Below are 21,329 nucleotides of genomic sequence, written 5' to 3'. Positions count from 1 at the left end.
GGGAGGGAGGGAGGGAGGAAGAAAGGAAGGAAGGGAGGGAGGGAGGGAGGGAGGAAGAAAGGAAGGGAGGGAGGGAGGGAGGGAGGGAGGAAGAAAGAAAGAAAGAAAGAAAGAGAGAGAAAGAAAGAGAGAGAAAGAAAGAGAGAGAGGAGGAGAGAGGAAGAAAGAAAATACAAGAAAAAGAAAAGTTAAAAAACAAACAAACAAAAAGAGAAGCACAGAGCTGAGGCCGGGCGCAGTACCTCACGCCTGTAGTTCCAGCACTTTGGGAGGCCAAGGTGGGTGGATTACCTGAGGTCAGGAGTTTGAGGCCAGCCTGGCCAACGTGGTGAAAACTGTCTCTACCAAAAATACAAAAAAATTAGCCAGATATGGCGGTGGGTGCTTGTAATCCCAACTACTCAGGAGGCTGAGGCAGAATCACCTGAGCCCAGGAGGCAGAGGTTGCAGTGAGCCGAGATCACATCACTGCACTGCAGCGTGGGTGGCAGAGTGAGACCCCATCTTAAAAGAAAAGAAAAGAGTAGGGCTTTCCTGCTCTTTCTCTTTGGCACTTAAAATTGGGGTCCGCCGGCTTCCTGCTCTGTATTTAAAGAAGGCAATAAGTGAACTTCAGAAGAAACCGGTTGGTTCCCAGGTGCCAAGGGGATGTTTTCAAACATGACCTAAATTGTCCCTGTTAGCAACATTGCATAATCGTCACACACTGTGCACAGTATATTTACGTTCACATTTGGCTTCATCTGAGGATGCGGGAGCGCTGTCCCGGGATCCTCCCTCCACCCTCCAGCTCCCGGCAGGGTTTTCCTTGAGTTCTGCTGCAGGCTTCTTTGCTCAAGCCTTGAAGCCATTCGTCTCCGTTTTCCTGGCTCCCTGTGTTACCTTTCACTGCACTTGCTGGTTCCCCACTTGGTCGGATTAAAAAATGCATACACCTGCTGTAACTATTCCTGGTCAAGTTCACGGAGAGTTTCAAAGCTTATCACGGGCATCTGATGAATCCTCACCACTCTTTTTAAACCTGGCTGGAAGGAATAGCATGAAAATGGTGAGTCTGCCTAAGTGCAAAGAGTGTGAGTGTGAGTCTCCAAGCTGTGTGACTTTGGGTAAGTAACGCCACCTCTCTGAGCTTCAGTTCCCTTTTCTGTAAAATGTGAGGCAGTGAAGTTTGCCGAAGCCCCACTTTTATTTTTCATAGTCTATATATACATATTTGGTATTCTTAGATGCACGGGAAAACTGAGTGGAAGCTGCAGAGGGTTCTCCTCTGCCCCCAGCCCCGCACATAACCAGCTCCTCCAGCGACACCCCAGGATGCATTTACTTCAGTCCCTGACCCACACAGATGCACCATGGTCACCTGAGTCCATGGTTCACATGAATGCTCACACTGGCGGCCGTGGGATTTTTGACCTGTGGAAACTGGAATGGGAAAAACATGATGGAAACCAGGAAGGAGAAGAGGAGACCTGAATTTGGAGCTGGCTGGGGCAGTACAGCTGAGGCACAGTTGGTGTGGAAGAGGACTTGGCGAGGCCTCAGCTGCCCAGATGAGAAATGTGTGCTCTCCCTGGGGGAGGCTGTAGGAAGCCACCAGGTCGCCACTGGAGGACATGCAGGGATCCAGGCAGATGGAAGGCTGGTAAGAGAAATGACAAGGGTGGCAGCTGCAGGAGCTGGGAGAGCCCATGGCTGGAGGCGGTTGTGTTCCCAGGCTGGGCGACACATTCTTGACTTGGGTGGTGGCAGTGAGAACAACTAGGTTTGACCGTGACTCTTCAGGCGTCCCCATCGTGCCTGGCACCATCTCCCAGGCCATGCCAGGTGCTGACAAATGTGCCTCACCTGATCGCAGGAAGGGGCACCGGCAGGGCCGGGCAGCAGAGCCCATTGACGGGGACGCCCCAGGGTGGCAGGGTGGTTTTAGCTCCTCCGGAGCTGGCCTTCACTGTGAACAGAATCATCCACGTGTTTTTCTTTTTCTTTTTCTTTGCTCGTTAACAGTGTAGGAGTTGTGTGCGCATGAATAAGAGGCGGGAAGCGGGAAGTGAATCTGCCGTTCGCCCTTTCCGCCCATGCCCAAAATGCGGGGGCTCTGGGAAGTGCTGGAGCCTCAGAAGCACACGGGCGGGAGGTGAGCCCTCAGTGGACCTCATCTCTGCAAGCCCGCCTTCTCATGTCAGTCTCAGGATTGTGACAGAACAGGGACAGCTAGCTTCCATGCTCCGCCCCTGAGGGCTGGCCAGGCAGGTGCCCACACTCCCCATGCACCAAACCCCTCTCCATTTTCTCAGCACCTCTGATGAAGGAGTCACCTCTCCCCTGCCCCCGCCACGTTTTACAGAAGAGGGAACTGAAGCTCAGAGAGGTGATGTTAGTTACCCAAAGTCACACAGCTTGGAGACACAGCCACGCTCTTCACGCCTAGGCAGACTCATCATTTTCATTCTATTCCTTCCAGCCAGGTTCTAGAAGGATGGTGAGGATTCATCAGGTGCCTGTGACAAGCTTTGAAATCCTCCGTGAACCTGCACAGGGATAGTTGCAGCAGGTTCATGCCTGTTTGCTGAAATGTAGGGACAACGAGGGGTCCAGCCATGGGTGAATGGATAAATAAACTGGGACACCAAAGGGATGAAATATGACTCAGCACTAGAAAGAGAGGACTGTCCAGTCATGAAAACATAGAGGAGCTTTACATGCATAATACGAAGTGCAAGAAGCCTGTCTGAAAAGGCTACATAGTATATGATCCAATTACATGACTTTCTGGAAAAGAAAAGGCTTCGGAAAAAGAAAAAAGGCCAGTGACTGCCAGGGGTTGGCAGGGAGGGAGGGCAGAAGAGGCGGAGCACACAGGATCTGCAGGGCAGTAAAAATACTCTGCTCGATACTCCAGGGACAGGCAATGCCATTATGTGTTTGTCAAAAGTCCAGAACAGACATGGAGCCTGAGCTCTAATGTAAACCATGGATGTTGGGTAACAATGTATCAGCTTAAGTTCATTGAGTGTACCAAGCCTAGCATTCCACTGCAGGGCATGAAGTACCAGTGTGCTATGAGTTCATTCATTGTAGCAGATGTACCTTCCTTGCAGGATGTTGCATGAGAACAATGTATCAGTGTAAGGTCATTCATTGTAACAAATGTGTCATTCCCTACAAGATGCTGACAGTGGTGGAGTAGTGGGGTGGCATATGGGAACTCTGTACTTTCTGCTCAATTTTGCTGTGAACCAAAACTTTTGTTTGTTTGTTTTTTTTGTTTTTTTTTTAAATGAACTCTTACTCTGTCGCCCAGGCTGGAGTGCAGTGGCACAATCTCGGCTCACTGCAACCTCCACCTCTAGGGTTCCAGCGATTGTCCCCTCTCAGACACCCGAGTAGCTGGGATTACAGGCACGAGCCACCACCCCTGGTTAATTTTTGTATTTTTAGTAGAGACAGAGTTTCACTTTGTTGGCCAGGCTGGTCATGAACTCCTGACCTTAAGTGATCTGCCCACCTCAGCTTCCCAAAGTGCTGGGATTACAGGTGTGAGCCACCACACCAGGCCAAGTCAAAACTCTTCTAAATGATAAAGTCTGCCAAATATCTATCTGTCATCTATCTATCTCTCCTAAAGGGCCCAAATAAAAATTTACATATATGATTGAGTTTGAAGCATTTGGGTTAAAGTTCAATAGCATCTTCTTTTTTAAAAAAATTTATTTTAAGTTCCAGAATGTATGTGCAGGAGGTGCAGGTCTGTTACATAGGTAAGCACATGCCACGGTGGTTTGCTGCACCTGTCAACCCATCACCTAGGAATTAAGCCCCACATGCATTAGCTATTTATCCTGAGAGCATCTTCCTTTCACAAAAGAGCCAGTCGATTTTTTCTAAGGGATCTCTTACTACTCTTTATTATTGCATTTATTGTTTTGTTTTTCAGAGAGAGGTCTTGCTGTGCCACCCAGGTGGAGTGCAGTGGTGCCATCATAGCTCACTGCAGCCTCAAACTCCTGGGCTCAAGTGATCCTCTACCTCGCCCTCAGGGAGCTGGGAGTAAACGCCTGAGCTCTTTGAGGTACTTCTAACTTGAAAACATGATATGAAGGAGCTGAAACAATACCTGCTTTCTAGAATTGCCACTGGCAGATTGTCCCTGGCATCTCATTACCATCTGGAGGCCATGCCAGGCTGTCCATCTGAGGGACTTGGGCTTTTTGTGTTTTGAGCACAGCTGGGTAACTGAGTCCTGCACACACTTTCACCGCTGGGACCAAATCTACTTGCATAAAACACTCTGCAGATCTACAGTGCTTCCATGAAAGGGGGGAAAAGGACACCCAACCTCTTTGATTATGTTATGACCTCCAAAATGATGTTTGCCCTGCTTTTGCAAGCCTGGAGAAAGACAGGGCCACCCACAAGCAGAACTAAGGCTCCTCAGTGTCTCTGTGTATTAATGTTGTGGACACCACATAGAGAGACAGTTGTGATGGGACCCACAAGAGCTGCAATTAAGCAGGTTGCCGCATCACTGCTCTACCCGTTTCCAGCTGGGAGACTTAGGCCAGGCTTCTTTAACGTGTCCGAGTATCTGTTGCCTCCTCTGTAGAACGCTGGCTCATTTGCCTGAGGGCTGCTGTGAAAGCTGTTTAGCCATGACTTTGAAGGCGCTAAGCTCCATGCCTGGCACATCGCAGCACTGTTAATTACCATCCGTAATTATGTCCTGAGGAGGGCAAAGGGCACAGTAGCGGTTACTGGGAGGCCTGAATAAGTCGCTTGAACACGGAACACCGTTTTCTTTATCTGTCAAGTGGGCGGGCATTCAAACGCTTTTGTCTGTTTCACAAGTTTGTGGCGAGGATCTCATCAAGTTGTGGGCATGTCATTTTGAAAGGTGGCAACCACGTTCTGAGTGCTTGTGATGTGCGAGGCACGTGCTACGGGCATGCCACGGCTCCGCTCAGGGCGTGCTCCCAGTGGCTGGTCCCTGACATCTGTGTGTGTGCTGGGTGGGGTGGGGTCTGTCTTCTTCCCAATAAGCGAAGGCACCGCCAGGCTGAACGCCCTCCTCTCTTCCCGCTGGACTGGAGCCTGGGAGGGCATGGACGTGAGGGTCGGGGCAGCCCGGTCTCCCCGAGCCCTCCCCGGCCCTTAGGTGGACAAACAGGAACGACAGAGCGGAGCAAGCGCAGGCTGCCACGTTCTTCCTCTCAGGGTATGCGGAGGTCAGGGTGAGAATCCACCGGTGTTTCTCAAAGGATGGCCCCCGGGCGCCCGGAGCGCCGCCGCCGGGGCTGGGCCTGGGCGGGCCCCGAATCTCCATCTGCCTGCCCGTTTAGAGAGCTGCCGGCTGAGTCCGCCGCACACCCAGATGTGAGCACCCGAGGGTCTGCAGGGTCTCAGAAGGCGCGTCCTGCAGGAGGAGCAATCAAGGCGGGCTTCCCAGAGGAGGCGGCCTCTGGGCCTGGAAGAGGAGGTGGGATGTGTGTCAGCCGGCAGCGGGCTCCGGGAGGCCGGGGACTCGTTCACTTCAGTAACTTCGGGGCTTGGTAAACCGCCCGCGACGGGCGGCGCTCGACAGTGACTTGATGAGAGCAGGACCCGCAGGACCGGGAGCGGCGCGACTGTCCCTGGAGCAGGTTCCACGCACCCGCGCAGGCGCGCCGGGCCCACGCCCACTCAGGCCCCGCCCCTCCCACCACTGCGCAGGCGTGGAGCGGGTGACGTCAATGTGCGCCAGACTTGGCCCCGGAGGCGTCGCGCGCAGACGGCGTAGCCATGTTGCCGAGGACGGGTGAGGGGGTGCAGCGGGGCGCTCGCGGCGCGGAGTGGGGAGGGGTCGCCGGGACCGGTGAGGGTCGAGGCAGGGCCACCGGGACTGGCAGAGCATGGGGCGGAATCACCGGAGGCGGGCGAGGGGGTCGGAGGGGACCTGTGCTGGGTTCCGTCGAACCAGCGGCTCTCTCGGACCCGGGATCCCGAGAAAGCTGTCGGGAAAAACAAAGATAACAGGAGGACGAGGCGGGAGGGACGCCTGCCGCGCGCGTGGGGGAGCCCCTGGCCTGTAGGAGGTCGCTCTCCGCGGGAAAAGCGCTGGATGATGGCTCGCAGCATTGCCTGGCAGATAGGACCCCGTGCTCCTAGTACACAGGGTGTGCCAGGGTCTTTTACATGCTGCAGCCGCAGCGGTGAGCAGGTCCACTCCCACCCGTACTGCGCGGCAGCTTGCACACAGCCCGGAGACGGACGGTGATCCGTGTGCTGGCGTGGTAAGGTGACCTTTGGGGAAGCCTGCTCTGTGCCAGCACAGACCTGGAGTTGGAGAATGAAGAGGGAATGAGACCCACGCAGACCCAGCAGGGCCCACCGCCTGCTGGGGGAGCAAACTGACAATTACAGAGTAGGGTTCAGGCATTTCACACGTTAGTAACTGTCACCTTTCATTATTCTAATTATTCCCCACGGTTTTGGACCTTTCCAGAGGAAAGGCTCTGCCCTTTTATTTTGCAATGCCTGCTCCCCCTGCCAGGTAGCCCGTTGCTTTTTTAGGGGGAGTCAGGGTTGTGGGATTAATTGACTCCAGAGCAGGGGCCACAGTGTTATATTTCTGTGTAACACTGTGGGGTGTCCTGCACAGTGCTGGGGGCATTCCAGGCCTTCTGGGCTGTTAGTGAAAGCAGCTCATGTGGTAACTTTGTAGTCATTGTTCCAATGTAATTGTTTCTGTTTGAAGAAAACCCCAATGGTAGGGGTACTCTTTCCATTCCTAAAGGAGGGTCATCTGCCTGAGGCTGAGCACACAGTGAGGGTTTCCTGGGGGAGGTCGAATCTAGGCTAGACCTGAAGGGGAGCAGAGGAGGTACAGGGCCTCAAGGGAGAGGTGGGCAGGTCAGGTATACTGGGGCCAGGGAAGGACAGTCCTTGAGCCACTTTTTGGATTCAGAGTGAGGAATGACAGGAGATGACGCCAACATGGTCATCTAATTATTAGGTCCACACTAATAAAGGGATTGTAGTCAGTAATCCAAAATAATCGCTGGTTTATAGATGACTTAGTTTTAAGGCAAGCTTACCTGACTTATGACAAGAATAGAGGAATCGTAGTTACATCAAGACTGAGAGGACAGTTTCTCTACATCAGCAGAACTCTAGGAGGGCTTGTTTACAAGGTGTAGGTTATATTATTCTCCCCTACTGCTACAAGATTAGTATAACTGGATTAAATATTACGGCTATGCTTAATTTACTCTGAACTTTAATAATTTCTCCTGAGTATGTGGTGGCACATGCCTGTAATCCTAGCTATTCAGGAGGCTGAGTCAGGAGAATTGCTTGAACCTGGGACGTGGAGGTTGCAGTGAGCTGAGATTGTGCCATTGCACTACAGCCTTGGCAGCAAGAGCGAAACTCCGTTTCAAAGAAACACACACACACCCCACTTATCATTACATTTTTTGATGTAGAGACCAAAAGACCTCAATCTGGTCTGGCATAGTTGTGAACTCTGGTGTAGGAGACTGAGTGTGTAACGGGAGGGGGCTTTCCACATGTGCTGTGAAATTCCTTTGTATGTTAATAAGTGGTAATCCTTTGTTGTAATAGGTGTCTCCAAACAGGACATTCGTGAACACATTTGGGACTACATGGAATCACAGAATTTAGCTGACTTTCCCCGTCCTGTTCACCACAGGATTCCCAACTTTAAGGTACTGACACATTCCTGGAGTATGTCAGAGGAAAACAAGATCTTCCTAAATGAATAACACTGATAATAAAATTATTGTAGTGCTTCATAGTGGATCAGAATGTGGTGAGCAGTGAGTAGCGGTGTGAAATCAAAACCATTTGGCAAGGGTGTCCTTAGCATTTAGAGATGCCATGTACCCTTCCTCTCTGAGCGGGGTGGTTTGGTTGTTTCTAGGTGAAGTGGTGTTACTTGCTGTTTTCTGTTTGATACAAAGTAAAATACTTATCCTAGCTGGAAGCATGCTATTGCTGTGACGACTTTTCACAAAATTGGCCCTGCTAAGAGCATTAGGGAGCGAAGGCCACTGAAACGAAAGCCCAGATGCTAGTGCCTTTGGAAAGAAATGGATGCCTTGCCAGCCTGACGAGGCTGGGCCTCAGTTCCCCAGCTGATCAAAACATAAGACAACCAAAGATGGCTGTTCCTAACAGTGTTGACAAAAAAAAAAAAAAAAAAAAGTTACTTGAAAGAGGCAGTGCAACAGTTCATAATCTTTGCCATGCCTGTTTTCCAAGACAAAAAGAAAACGCTCTTCAAAAATGCCCTCCCCGGCCTGGAGGACTCAGCTGTTTGCTTTCTTCAGCCCACCTTGTCTCGATTGCCTCTCTCCAGGCCTGGCTTCTCCACAGCAAGCTCCACCTTCTCTGGTCCTCAGCTGAGATGGCTCCAAGACTGTCCTGTCCCTTTGAAAAACTGCTTTTTTTGTATGGTTTTTGTCGTTACTGTGCTTTGTTTTAATGCTTCTTACCCTAGAGAGAGAAACGTATCTTTACAAAGATGAAGGATATAGAGAACATGTAGAAATCTTTAAAGTGAATCAAACAGGAGAGAGGTGGGGCTCCCAGGTCATGCTTTGGCTTTTGGTGGTGGTTACATAGCTGTGTTCATTTCGTGACAAATCATCCAATTTTGTACTTAGGATTTGTATTCTTTTTGCAATGCGTGTTTTATTTCAGTAAAAACTAAATTGGGGCTAGGCTACTTTTCTCAAATCCCTTTCTCCCCTGACTACTTCCTTAGATGTTGCTTTGGGTGACTGTTAGTGCCTGTCTGGGTGAGACTCTGGGTGGAGCTCCCTGGGTGGCGGTTGGCCTGAGGGCTGTTGTCCTCTGAGTAACAGGTGATTGCGTTGAAAACAGGGAGCTTCTCATGCTGCCGAGCAACTACTGCGCTTGCCAGCATTCAAAACGGCCAGGACCATAAAAGTAAATCCTGATGCTCCCCAGAAAAACGCTCGCTTCTACGTTCTTGAAGTAAGTGCAACTCTGTCTGTTTGCCTAACTAGGGGTCTTACCTGGCTTGCCAAAACCTCAAAGACCTAGACGTTTTTGCCAGAACTCAGGAAGTTAAAGTGGACCCTGATAAACCACTAGAAGGCGTTCGGCTGCTGGCACTGCAGGTAATTCCACTTCCATGAGCGGTGCCGACCCCTGGCCGCCAAGGGGGACGCCGTTTCCAGGTAGCTGGTCAGTGCATACGTCTGTCTTGTGTTTAGAAAGTCGGTGCTTCTGACTTCCTCCAGTACAGAAAGTGCCCTTGGTGGTGGTTTTTCCAAAAATAGTTGAAAGCATTCAGCTGTTTAGCATTTAGTCAATCAGGAGTCCTGAATGTTGCCAAATTCGGAGGTAAAGGCTATTGAAAACAGTGGCATCCAGGCATCGGCACAGGAGAGGGAATCCTGGCAGAACCTGTGGTGTTCCAGAACTGAGGAGCTGGAGCTAAAATAGGTGACAGCACTTTGCCATTTGAAATGAGCATCTAACGAACTTGCTGAATGCAGTCATTTGCTCCTGGATGACAGACGGTCACCTGTCATGTTCTGATACTATAAAGAGCATGGTTAAGAACCGAGAGATTTCTTCTCAACACTTAAACTTTTTAAATTCAGGCATGCTGTTAGAATAAATTGTTATTTTTCACTTCCTAACCAAACAAAAAAATGATGGCGTTGAAGCATGCTCAGTTTTGATGTGCTTCATCAGAAGAGGAAGATTACGACATGTTTAGTTCTTTTCGCCACATAATTCTTCGAAACATAAATCATGATTAAGAAGTCTGATGTGTCCTCAAAATATTTCTATTAGAGGACTGTTTCTCAGCTTAAAATATATAGGTCCCTTTTCAAGGAAAACAAATCCCCCAGGGTTGATTTAAATTAGTTTACTGTTATCTAATTTAATATGATAAACATAAAACTTGGTATAAGTTTTAATGCAGATAGCTTTTATGCAACTATAAAACCAAAATAAGGATATATGTTAAAGGCAAACAAGACTATAAAATCAGTAACATTCGAATGACCCCGTTAATTTAATGCGTGGTTGATGTGACTTTGCCGAAGCTAATCACGCTGATAGTGTGAGTTGTAGTACTGGACGCCACACGGCAGGATCATTGTCGTTCTGCCTTACGCTGCGACGCGTTGTGTGTGACTCCGTTCTCCCACCCATGCTGTCAAGTCAAACTCCCGAGAAGCCCTGGTTAGAGGGGCACTTTCCACACTGTGTGGTAAGGTGAATGGCAGGGTGCATTCTTGCCAGGGCTGAGAGGAGGGTCCTGCCCTGGGTCTGAGCTCTTGTGGGAGGTCATTTTGTGTACTGATTGCAGTTCAGCCTGTCAGCCGTATTTTCCCAGTTAATCATTTTAATAAGCTGGAAGTGATAATGGCCGTAGCAGGGAAGGACAGCAGTCGGCAGTCACTCCTCTCGAGGCACAGTTCTGTCTAAATGTTTCCCTGTATTATTTTGCTTAGTTCTCTGGTAGTCCTGTGGGAGTCATCTCTGCTCCTCCGTGACACTTGAAACCAGAGGCAGGGAGGCTCCCCCTCAGGTTACCGCACATCAGTCAGTGCAGCCAGGATGCTGACCCAGCCATCTGATCCCAGAGCCCGTCCTTGCAGGTGTGAAGTTCAGGGTGTTCTCAGCTGTCGGCCCCTCAGAGCAAAAATCAGAACCCTTCACTGTGCAGAGGTCAGCCTTAGCCAAGTCAGCCTGGGAGGGGAATGCAGCCCTGAGCTCCTCCATCATTTATTCAGGCTGAGTAAGTAACTGAGCTCTCTCCCGGGATGTCTCTGTAGATTATGCAAGGGTAAGCCTTGTATAATCTGGACACAGGGATGGAGTGTGAAGACACCATCACACATATGATCCCTGCTTTCTGGTGCTTACAGGATCCTCAGTGGTCTTTGGAAACTTTAAGGACTTAAGAATCAGCGGGGACGCAGGTAAAAATCCATGTCACTGAGCCCCAGCTGCATTTGGGCAGGCAGTGGGTGACATACACAGCCTCAGGCCACACCCGCGGTGACAGGCACAGCGGCCAGTGCTCGGAGCATGCACAGCTTCCCAGGCTGAACCCCAGACCTGTGAGTCAGTCTCTAGAGTAGCATCAGACTCTGTTGAATGAGTTTTCTGGGTGTGCTCCAAGCACTCAGGCTTGTGGACCACTGGCTTAGGTGATGCTTGCTAGCCCTGGCCACACTGCTGTCACTCAAGGAGGTTTGAAGACTGTTGGCCATGCCAGGTTTCAGTCAGCCTCTAGAGTGAGGTCTAGACCTCCATAATTCTTAAAGCTTGGTGGTGTTTCTAATACACGATAAAGGCTGAGATCCACTGAGCCAGGGGATGAGCAGGTTCTAGAAAAGAGGGAGTGATCCCCATCATGTGGCGCACAGGACCCCAACTGTGCCAATTAGGGGAGCCACACGTCTACCGCTCAGAAAGGCAGCGGGGCAGTTACAGCTGCCTGTGTTGAAGTGCTTTGCTCTCGTGGTTGACAAGCCGTTGTTGAAATAGGCCACACAGATGTTATAGGTCTTTTATTGGTCTTGAGTTATCATCTGCTCAAAAACTAAAATATACTATTCTTTTTTTTTTTTTTTTTTTGTGACGGAGTTTCACTCTTGTTACCCAGGCTGGAATGCAATGGTGTAATCTCAGCTCACCGAAATCTCTGCCCCTACGGGGTTCAAGTGATTCTCCTACCTCAGCCTCCTGAGTAGCTGGGATTACAGGCATGCACCACCATGCCCAGCTAATTTTTTGTATTTTTAGTAGAGACGGGGTTTCACCATGTTGACCAGGATGGTCTCGATGTCTTGACCTCGTGATCCACCCGCCTCGGCTTCCCAAAGTGCTGGGATTACAGGCTTGAGCCACCGCGCCCGGCCACTAAAATATACTATTCTTTACATGAAAGATGTCTCAGATCTCATGATTGCCTTGTGACTTACCCTTGCATAATCTACAGAGACATCCCAGCCAGTGGTTTTCAAACTTCCGTGTGCGTCAGAATCACTGGAAAGCTCATCAAAGCTCCCCCACCCCCAGAGGGGCTGATTCTTTTCCAACAGGTGCCAGGGGTGCTGATGCACTGGGCCGGGGCTTTCACTCTGAGAAGCCCTGTTCTAGAGGTTTTCACAATAGGCAGGAAAGAACGGAGCAGAAGCAAAGGGCTATTGGCATGTGTTGGTGTATTGATTATCATGATTACTGATCTCTTTGACTGTGATGTACTGAACAATCCCACTAGGTAGAATGTTTGAGTAAGTAAGGTAGTTATGCGGTGCTGTTTCTGATCACAACATTGTTGTCACTGGGTAGCACTTGGTGCTGACAGCAGAAGGGGCACAGGAAAGTCGTGGTTGGGATTTTGTCAGAACTGACCCAAGTTTGGATTTCTGTTGTCTATTTTTACCTGTAACGATTTTGAATGGCAGGTGAAGTCAAATTAGGAAGGTTAGTAAACCCTCCCGCTCTTGATAGTAAGGAGGTACCAAGTGGTGATTGTAAGAAAAATCCACCCCACACATTAGTTAATTATGTTTTCAAATAAGTAATTTCCTTGGTGCACACACACACACACACACAAGCAGATAATAGTAATTTGTCTTTTCCTGAAGTTATAAAAACATATATAAGAAAGTCCTATGGAAAAATTAAATTTTGTAATGTATTGTCTTTTCTTTAAAAGAACAAAAAAACATTGTTGGTTCCAACACCACGACTGAGAACCGGGTTGTTTAATAAGATCACACCACCCCCTGGGGCAACTAAAGACATCTTGAGAAAATGTGCCACCTCTCAGGTAAGTGCTAGAAGCAACGTCCCCACCTGGGGGAGAACTCTACCCTGTGAAGCCTTCTGGCGAGTTAGGATAGCATGAAATAGCATCACACAGTTGGAATTCATTTTTAACAGAGCCAAAATAGCAGAGATATTAAAGTATTCAAGAATTCTGTGATTAATGGAGCCAAGTAGAAAAATGTGAGTAAATGGATTCTATTTCTGTAACTCTATTTGTATTTTGCACGAATTTGGCAAATTATGAATTCCTTATTGTAAGAGAAGGGAAGACAAGTGCTCTGGTTCTCTGGCGTGCCCCAGTGTTGACCTGCAGTGTTTAGTATTGTGTGGCTTTTTCCTTTTCCCAGTCTGTTCATCAGATGCCACCAGAGCAACTGGGAGACAGGGTGGAGTTTCTAAAATGTGCTCCATTGGAAATTGCCTCACCAGTTCTAAATGAGTAATTGCTGACCATGTTTATTTAAAATTTTCTTGAATGCCTCACAATTTAGTAAAGCTGAGTGTGTAAATATCACATTAGTGTGCATTATAATAAAATTTGTCATGGATTTTACAGTTAAGGAAGTCGAGTTTGGTGACTTTTTAAAGAATACTAAGGTAAACTCCAAGTCATCTAATGCCTAATCTACTGAGAATAAAAAAATAAGGCAATTCAAGATACCCTTTTTTATAGGATTTGCCACTTAAGCCGAATGTATAAAACTGGAATCTTTTATTGTTTACTTACTAGCACTCTGCTTATTCCAAAAATAGAAGTTGATATGGCTTATGTAATACGTGCAGTAAAGTAATATGTGTGTGTGTGTGTATATATATGTGTGCGTGTGTGTGTGTGTGTATATATATATATAGAGAGAGAGAGAGAGAGGAAGGAGCAAAGGAAAAATAAAGGTAGAAAAATGAGGCAAAATCATGGTGATGGTCAGCATTCACAAATGCAAACGGTCTGTTCTTTGCAGGTGGTCGATACCCACCCCCTGTGGCCCCTGTGAGATGAGGAGAATGCAGGGCTTCTTGCAGTGTAGGGTTTCCTGGACTAAGCCCCCTTCTGTGCCTGTTGGGAGACCCCAAGCCTGCACTGACCCATGTGGAACTTGTCACAGCCCTCACTGGCAGGCAGGGCCCAGTGTCACATTGAATGATCAGCTACTGCTGGATAATGGCTGGAAGTGGCTTTTTCTTGAGATTTGTGTAAACTATGTTATGAGAATCATGAACATATTCAGCTTCCCTGTTCTTTAAATGCAGGCCTGCGTTAGTATAAAGTGATAGATACACTTTGGGGATATTTTTTAGAAGCGAGTGTATTGTACATAAAGATAGTGACCTTCAGGATTTTATAGTGAATAAATATGTCATACAGTGTTTCCTGACCATGTCTTATGTGCTAAATGCATATATTTCATTATTTAAGTCCAACACTGGTCCGATGAGGCAGAGAGCGGTATCCCTGTCTTGCAGGTGAAGAAACTGAGGCTCAGAGAGCTCCAGCCTGCTGGAGACCCATGGCTCAGAGGCTCTGGAACCCAGTTCCCTGGGACCCCAGCCCTGCGTTCTCACCACTGTGCTCTTCTGCCTTATGGGGATAAACGATTTGATAAATGTTATGGAATCAGCAGCCTATGAATTTGTGCTGTCAGTTCCCCTTGGCCACTTTTCTGGGAAAGAGACTGGGGAGCTATGCCCTAAAGTGGTTTCTAGAATACGGCTTCCCCTGAAACGCCACATCCCCAGTGCTGAGTGTGCCTGCTTCAGTTTTGTCCAAGAGGTTGACTCAAACCCTGAATGTACTTTGATCATGAATTGTAAAATGGGGAAGCAGCTGGAGTTAAGTTTTCAAATCCATCTCTATTGCAGGGTGTGAGGAACTACAGCGTCCCCATAGGCTTGGATTCCAGAGTCCTTGTGGATTTAGTTGTGGTGGGATCCGTGGCCGTTTCTGAAAAAGGTAAGATGAGCAAATGGGCACTCGGGTGTGACAGCTGTGCCTGAAGGTGGCTGCGTGCCAGGCTCTCTGTGTTAGGCTGTTTGTCTTTAAAAAGTCGCTGATGATTTCTGCTTTCTGAATTTGCTTACCTGGTCCCGAAGCCACTGCATTTTTCAATAATGAAGAATTGGCTCAGCCCACCCACTCCTGGCCCCAGCCCAGCATGTGTACGGCATTTTCACTTTTCTTAGGAAAAATAAATTGAGATAACTCTCTCTTCAGATGGTGACACATTTTCTCTTTGTTCTTAAGTGAGCTGGAGCTGGAACTGAATTTCTTTTCAGTATGTCAGTAAATAGTTGGTTTTGGAGGGACTCCAGCTAATGGAAAAACAATATGTTCGAAGCTTTGCTTTTATTATGAAGCAGCAGACTCCTGAACACCATGCTGTGTCCCTGAGACTTCTTCCAGGGCCTGGTGCTTTGCCATGCTGCGTGTGAGGCGGGCTGCTCTCAGTCCACAAGGCCAGGGGGCCCTTGTCAGGAAAGCAGGGTCACTGCACCACCCCTCACTGTCTCCACCTGCAGGGCGCCCTCTTTTTCCAGCTGCCACTGGAGCTGATGTGGGTATGCTGTTCTTTATTCTTTGTTTTCAGTGCATTCCCAGCTTCCAGTGCTTCATCTGTGTGATCAGGGTTTGGGACTCAGGAGCGCACTGTTCTGGTGCATGTGCTGTGTGCCAGGCATGCCAGGCAGGCACTGAGTGGTCTCTGCCTTAGTGCACTGTATGTGGGTGAGGCAGACACGAGCTGGACCAGGACAGGACATGACTTGCTCAGTGCGAGACACACTTCGGAACTCACGGGCATGGGAGGAGGAGTCTGAGTAGGGACCTGCCAGCTGGGAGGGGACATGTCCTCAGTAGGGGCCTCAGGGCTGGCTCCTGCATGCTGGCCACTGCCCAGGCAGAGGGGGCTGAAGGGTCCTCAGGCAGCAGGCTCTTTACTAGGTTGCTGCCCTTTCTTAGCAGCCTTGAGGCCAGATGACGGGATTTGGGCTCTTGGCAGTGGGAAATCGGCAAAGGTCTCCTCTTTGAAAGGAGCATCAGGTTCAGGGATGTATACAGAAGGAAGCAATTTCCTAAGTGTCATCATTCAGATAACCCCCTACGTAAAATGGTTAAGTAGCCATGCATCTGCTTAGAAAATTCAGCAGCACAGAGAGCTCTACCACACATCTTCCCTGTTCCTTCCCCAGCTGCCCCTTTAGGAGCTCCCAGTATAGATGTCGTGCATGGTAGCATGCATATGAGATACAGATATCTTTTTTTAAGTTCCGAGATACATGTGCAGGAAGTACAGGTTTGTTAGATAAACGTGTTCCATGGTAGTTTGCTGCATCTATCAACCTGTCACCTAAGTATTAAGCCCAGCATGCATTACCTACTTTTCCTGGTGTTCCCCCTCCCCCTGCCCCTGCCCTGACAGGCTCAGTATGTATTGTTTCCCTCCCTGTCGATATGTTCTCATTTTTCCGCTCCCACTTACGAGTCAGAACATGCAGTGTTTGGTTTTCTGTTCCTGTGGTAGTTTGCTGAGGATGATGGCTTCCAGCTCCATCCATGTCCCTGCAAAGTACATGATCTCATTCCCTTTTATGGCTGCATTGTATTCCATGGTGTATATATACCAAAATTTCTGTATCCAGTCTATCATTGATGGGCATTTGGGTTGATTCCATGTCTTTGCTATCGTGAATAGTGCTGCAATAAACATACGTGGTATGTGTCTTTATGGTAGAATGATATATATTCCTTTGGGTATGTACCCAGTAATGGGATTGCTGGGTTAAATGGTATTTCTAGTTCTAGGTGCTCTAGAAATCGCCACACTGTCTTCCATAATGTTCGAATTAATTTATATCCCCACTAACAGTGTAAAAGCATTCCTACCTTTCCAGCATCGATTATTTCTTGACTTTTTAATAATCACCATTCTGACTGGCATAAGATGGTATCTCATTGTAGTTTTGGTTTGCATTTCTCTAATGATCAGTGATGTTAAGCCTTTTTTCATGTTTGTTGGCTGTATAAATGTCTTAGTTTAAGAAGTCTCTGTTCATGCCCTTTGCCCACTTCTTAATGGGGTTGTTTGGGTTTTTTTCTTGTAAGTTTGTTTCAGTTTTTCATAGACTCTGGATATTAGACCTTTGTCGGACAGATAGGTTGCAAAAAATTTCTTCCATTCTTTAGGTTGTCTGTTCACTCTGATAGTTTCTTTTGCTGAGACACAGATACCTTATAGCAGTTGTCCCCAACTTTTTGGCACCAGGGACTGGTTTCATGGAAGACAGTTTTTTCATGGACCAGGGAGGGGTGGTTTCAGGATAATTTAAGAAGATTACATTTGTTGTGTACTTCAGTTCTGTTATTCTTACATTGTAGTATATAATGAAATGATTGTACAACTCATAGAGTCAGTGGGAGCCCTGAGCTTGTTTTCCTGCAATTAGACGGTCCCATCTCAGAGTGATAAGAGACAGTGACAGATCATCAGGCATTAGATTCTCATGGGAGCATGCAACCTAAATCCCTGGCACACACAGTTCATACAAGGGTTTGCACCCCTATGAGAATCCGATGCCACGGCTGATGGAAGAGGAGGCAGAGGGCAGACAGTGATGAGAGTGATGGGAGCCGCTGAAAATACAGAGGAAGCTTCACTCGCTCCTCACCTCGTGCTGTGCTGCCTGGTTCCTCACAGGCTATGGACTGGAACCGGTCTGTGGCCGGGAACCCCTGTCTTATAGTGTGTGTGTGTGTGTGTGTGTGTGTGTGTGTGTGTGTGTGTGTGTGTTGGAGTTTTGCTCCTGTTACCCAGGCTGGAGTGCAGTGGCATGATTTCAGTTCACTGCAACCTCTGCCTCTTGGAATCAAGTGATTCTTTTGCCTCAGCCTCCCATGTAGCTAGGACCGTAGGCATGTGCCACCACACCCCGCTAATTTTTTTATCTTTAGTAGAGAGAGGTTTCACCATGTTGGCCACGCTTGCCTTGAACTCCTGACCTCAAGTGATCCACCTGCCTCGGCCTCCCAAAGTGCTGGGATTACAGGCATGAGCCACTGTACCTGGCCTATAGTTTATAGGTACAGATTTATATACATCCCTTTTCTACATTCACAGAAGGGACAGTGCACACACAGAGCTCTATGCCTTGCTGGAGAATGTGTCTCAGAGCCCATTCCTGTCATTGCAGCAGGCTGGCCTCCCTGTCCCCTGTGTTGAGCAGTGGCAAGGTGTTCTTAAGTGACTGCACCTCAGTAACTGAGCCCACTCTGGCCGATGGATGCGTATGTTATGAGTTATTTCCAGATTTTGCTTTGGTCTTTTTCCTTGCAGATCATGCTAGAGTGAAGTATGTCCTGTGGGATCGTCTAGGTGTGCCTTTGAGGCTATCCATGGGCCAATTCCTCAGAGGGAAATGACTGAGCTGAAGGGTAGATTGTCAGCCTTGATGTTGCCACCAGAAGGGCCTCTCGTTTTCGGCCCCCAGGGGTGGTGCCCCTTTCCCTGCTCCCTTGTTCCTTGCTGGAATGACCCAGCTTTGACTTTGAGCAGTCTGCTAGTGAGCAGTGAGTAGTATCTCCTTTGCCTTTGACTTGCACTTCATTAGGAGTCAGCCAAGTATTTCTCATGTTTGCTGCTTATCTGCCTGTCATTTTCTGTGAACTGTTCATATCCGTTGCTATTTTTCTGTTGAATTTTCTTTCCCTTGTTGCTTTGCATGCACAGTTGAAGGTTTTGAATTGTCAAGAGTAACATGGCCAGATGGGAGTCTTAGACACAGCAGCAGTAATGCGGGCACTCTGGGAGTGATGCTGGTGGTGGTGCACACAGGCCTCAGTTTCTGAAGTGCCTCAGGCTTCTGATAAGAGGAATTGTAGATTGTCTGTACATTTGGCATTCCCTGTCTTCCTGCATTTTTGTCTCTGAACAGCTGATTTGGCTAGAGAGACTCTTAAATCTCGGTTTCATCTTAGCTACTCTTTCAGGCTCAGATAATCCTTTTCTTGTGCCACTAATGACAGATTTTCAAAGCGGCTTTACTACTGGTTCAGCCATCCGTCGGGAGCCGGTATCCAGTGGCTACTGTCGAGTGCCTTTTCAGAAGCAAGGCCGTGCCGTCACAAAGTCCTGACTTCAGAGTAGCGATTTTCCCTCCAAGCTAAGCTGATTAAACATATTTTCCTTTTAGTAGGAATTTGTTTTTAGTCTTTTTGAAAACTGTTCTTTTCATTGTTTTTAGATATGAGTCTTTTTGACATAAAGCTTCCATATTTCCCTTTGTGACATGCTTAAAAGCGTCGGTGTTCATGTCGTCGTGTTTTCACCATCATACATTTGCCGTGTTGTTACTCCTGTTGAATGCCCAAAAGTCCATCTTCAATGTGGGCTGCCTGTGGGCATTTCTGTGGAAATTTCTATAGATTGGCCAGGGATATTGTTTCTCCTTCTGCTGGACTTGATGGAAAATCTACTTCTCAGTGATGCCCCGGACCACACAGTGATACTGATTCTTGGTTGTCTCTTAGGCTGGAGAATCGGGAAGGGAGAAGGCTACGCCGATCTGGAATATGCCATGATGGTGTCCATGGGCGCCATCAGCAAGGAGACGCCAGTGGTCACCATCGTCCACGACTGCCAGGTGCTCCTTATGAGGGGGCTGAGCAGAGCCACTGCCACTCTCTTCTGAGGGAGGGGGTGGGGAAAAAGACTGTCTGCTACTGAACCTTGCCCTGTCACAAGTGGTGTGGATCAGCCAGGGCTGGACTTGCTAGTGGTGCGCTGGCTAAGCCTTGGCCCCAGATTGGATTTGGGGGTGCTTCTCTAGCCAGCCTCACATTCCCACCGAGCGGTGTAACGTGCATGACTGCAGTGGCGCCCCATCAGCCCCTTTATCCGGCAGAGGTGCTCCCGCTGGCCCACTGTCCTGCAGAGGTGCTCCCGCTGGCTCCTCTGTCCCACAGTGGCATTCCCAACTGCCCCTCTATCCCACCCCCGTTCCCCCAGGTTGTGGACATCCCTGAAGAGCTCCTTGAGGAGCACGACATCACTGTCGACTACATTCTCACTCCAACCAGAGTCATCGCCACAGGCTGCGAGCGCCCAAAGCCAATGGGAGTCACCTGGTCCAAGGTGGGTCACGGCCATGGCCAGCTCTGGCCTGTAGCTTAGCAGCTTCTCCTCTTCTAAGTGTTTGTGTCTGGCACAGGAGCTGCTGGCAGTCCCAGCGTGGCTGTACATTACAATTAGCCAAGAAACTTTTGAACAATTTGGTTCCTGAATGACAGTCTCCAGGCCCAGGCCTAAGAATCTGCTTACAGATCTCTGGGATTCTAAAAAGCAGCTAGGTTTAAAATCTGCATCTGTTGATGGCAGAAATGGCCACATGGGCTAGGAGGGCGAATGCCTTGAAGCTTTGTTTGACACCTGGTTTTCATTTTTAACGTTGTTTACTGCCATCCCAGTTGCAGCAAACTCTGCCTGGCCGTATCTCATTGGTCTTCCGTTTTTAAATCCAGATTGTTTTTTTACTGAAAGTCTGGATCTTTAAGCAGAACTAGCTTGAGCAGAAGGCAGTGCCAAGCGTTTGGACATGTGATGCATGTGTGGTTTTTATCTCCAGATGAGGTAGTGGCACATGTTGCAAATTAGTCTGCAGTAGGAGCTTGACACCCTGCAAGCCATCCTGTAGGTTATGACACTCTCTCTCCTGGCAAGCAGCCAGAATTACTGAGAAAGACCTTTGTGCTTCGTGTGCACAAAACTGTTGGTCAAATAAGCATACTTGTTAACGTCTCCCATTCTTTAAACCCAAATCATTCAGCGTCTGAGAGTATTCTTCCTTTGGGCATGGAAAATCAACATCCACCTCTAAGGGTGAATATCAAATACTTGCTATGTTTGCCACAGCCCAGTGGGGACTTTCCCTGCAGGTGTCCTGGGCAGGCACTCTTGGGTCCTCCCGGGGCATGCACTCCTTCTCAGCTGGCCCTGGATAAAAGCAGAGGGGAGCAGCCTTTGTGACCCACAAGTGGATGGGCAGCTCTCCAAGTGCCCCTGGAGCACTGGGGAGAAGGTGGTCACTGCCCTCCCAGGATATGAAAATATCCCTTGGTGTCTTTCTTAAAGCTTGGGTTCACCTGTGAAACTTGATCTATAGCTTCCTTGTAAGTAGAAGCCAGTGTACCAGCTAGAGCATGAGGGCGGCGACTCCTCAGAGCTGAGAACAGGGTGCTGGAAAGGTGGCACAGGGCAGTGGCCACAGTGAGGCTGCGGCAGTCCCGCCAGGCCAGCCCTTCATGGAAGGGACCATTGTAGCCATGTCAGGGGGAGCCTGGACAGCCTCTCCCAGAAGAAGACAGACAGGAGCAGCCTGCCTACATTCTAAAGATTTTAACAAGAAAAGTAGAAAAGTAGCAACAAATCAAGCCATTGGACTCGTTAGATGAATATAACCCTCTTACAGGAAAGCATACCAAACTCAGCCACAGCTTCCTCAAACAGGGTCAGCGC

The 21,329-nt window shown here is 48.6% G+C and overlaps 1 protein-coding gene and 1 long non-coding RNA gene across 5 annotated transcripts in view; one reads left to right on the top strand and one right to left on the bottom strand.

Annotated features, from left to right (window-relative positions):
• Nucleotides 1–5,705: 5,705 nt before the first annotated feature.
• Nucleotides 5,706–21,329, top strand: part of MTHFSD (methenyltetrahydrofolate synthetase domain containing) — a 25,491-nt gene continuing 9,867 nt past the window's right edge. Inside the window, exons 1-7 of one of the 4 annotated variants that reach the window (XM_017543667.2) lie at nucleotides 5,706–5,791; nucleotides 7,600–7,703; nucleotides 9,030–9,143; nucleotides 12,716–12,829; nucleotides 14,686–14,776; nucleotides 19,346–19,458; nucleotides 19,824–19,949. In XM_017543667.2, the coding sequence (XP_017399156.1) occupies nucleotides 5,776–5,791; nucleotides 7,600–7,703; nucleotides 9,030–9,143; nucleotides 12,716–12,829; nucleotides 14,686–14,776; nucleotides 19,346–19,458; nucleotides 19,824–19,949 (678 nt within the window). In that variant the 5' untranslated portion in view covers nucleotides 5,706–5,775. Of the gene's footprint in view, nucleotides 5,792–6,098; nucleotides 6,132–7,597; nucleotides 7,704–8,883; nucleotides 8,998–9,029; nucleotides 9,144–12,715; nucleotides 12,830–14,685; nucleotides 14,777–19,345; nucleotides 19,459–19,823; nucleotides 19,950–21,329 lie in introns of those variants that run through there. The other 3 variants (XM_017543669.2, XM_037743921.1, XM_017543670.2) reach the window with 3 other exon arrangements.
• Nucleotides 16,452–21,329, bottom strand: part of LOC108314673 — a 15,405-nt gene continuing 10,527 nt past the window's right edge. The window contains exon 3 of the long non-coding RNA XR_001829593.2: nucleotides 16,452–16,462. This is a non-coding gene — a long non-coding RNA (uncharacterized LOC108314673). The remainder of the gene's footprint in view (nucleotides 16,463–21,329) is intronic.

The sequence above is a fragment of the Cebus imitator genome, unplaced genomic scaffold, assembly GCF_001604975.1.
Source record: "Cebus imitator isolate Cc_AM_T3 unplaced genomic scaffold, Cebus_imitator-1.0 Scaffold159, whole genome shotgun sequence".
Lineage (NCBI taxonomy): Eukaryota > Metazoa > Chordata > Mammalia > Primates > Cebidae > Cebus > Cebus imitator.
This window is presented reverse-complemented; position numbering and strand designations above follow the sequence as displayed.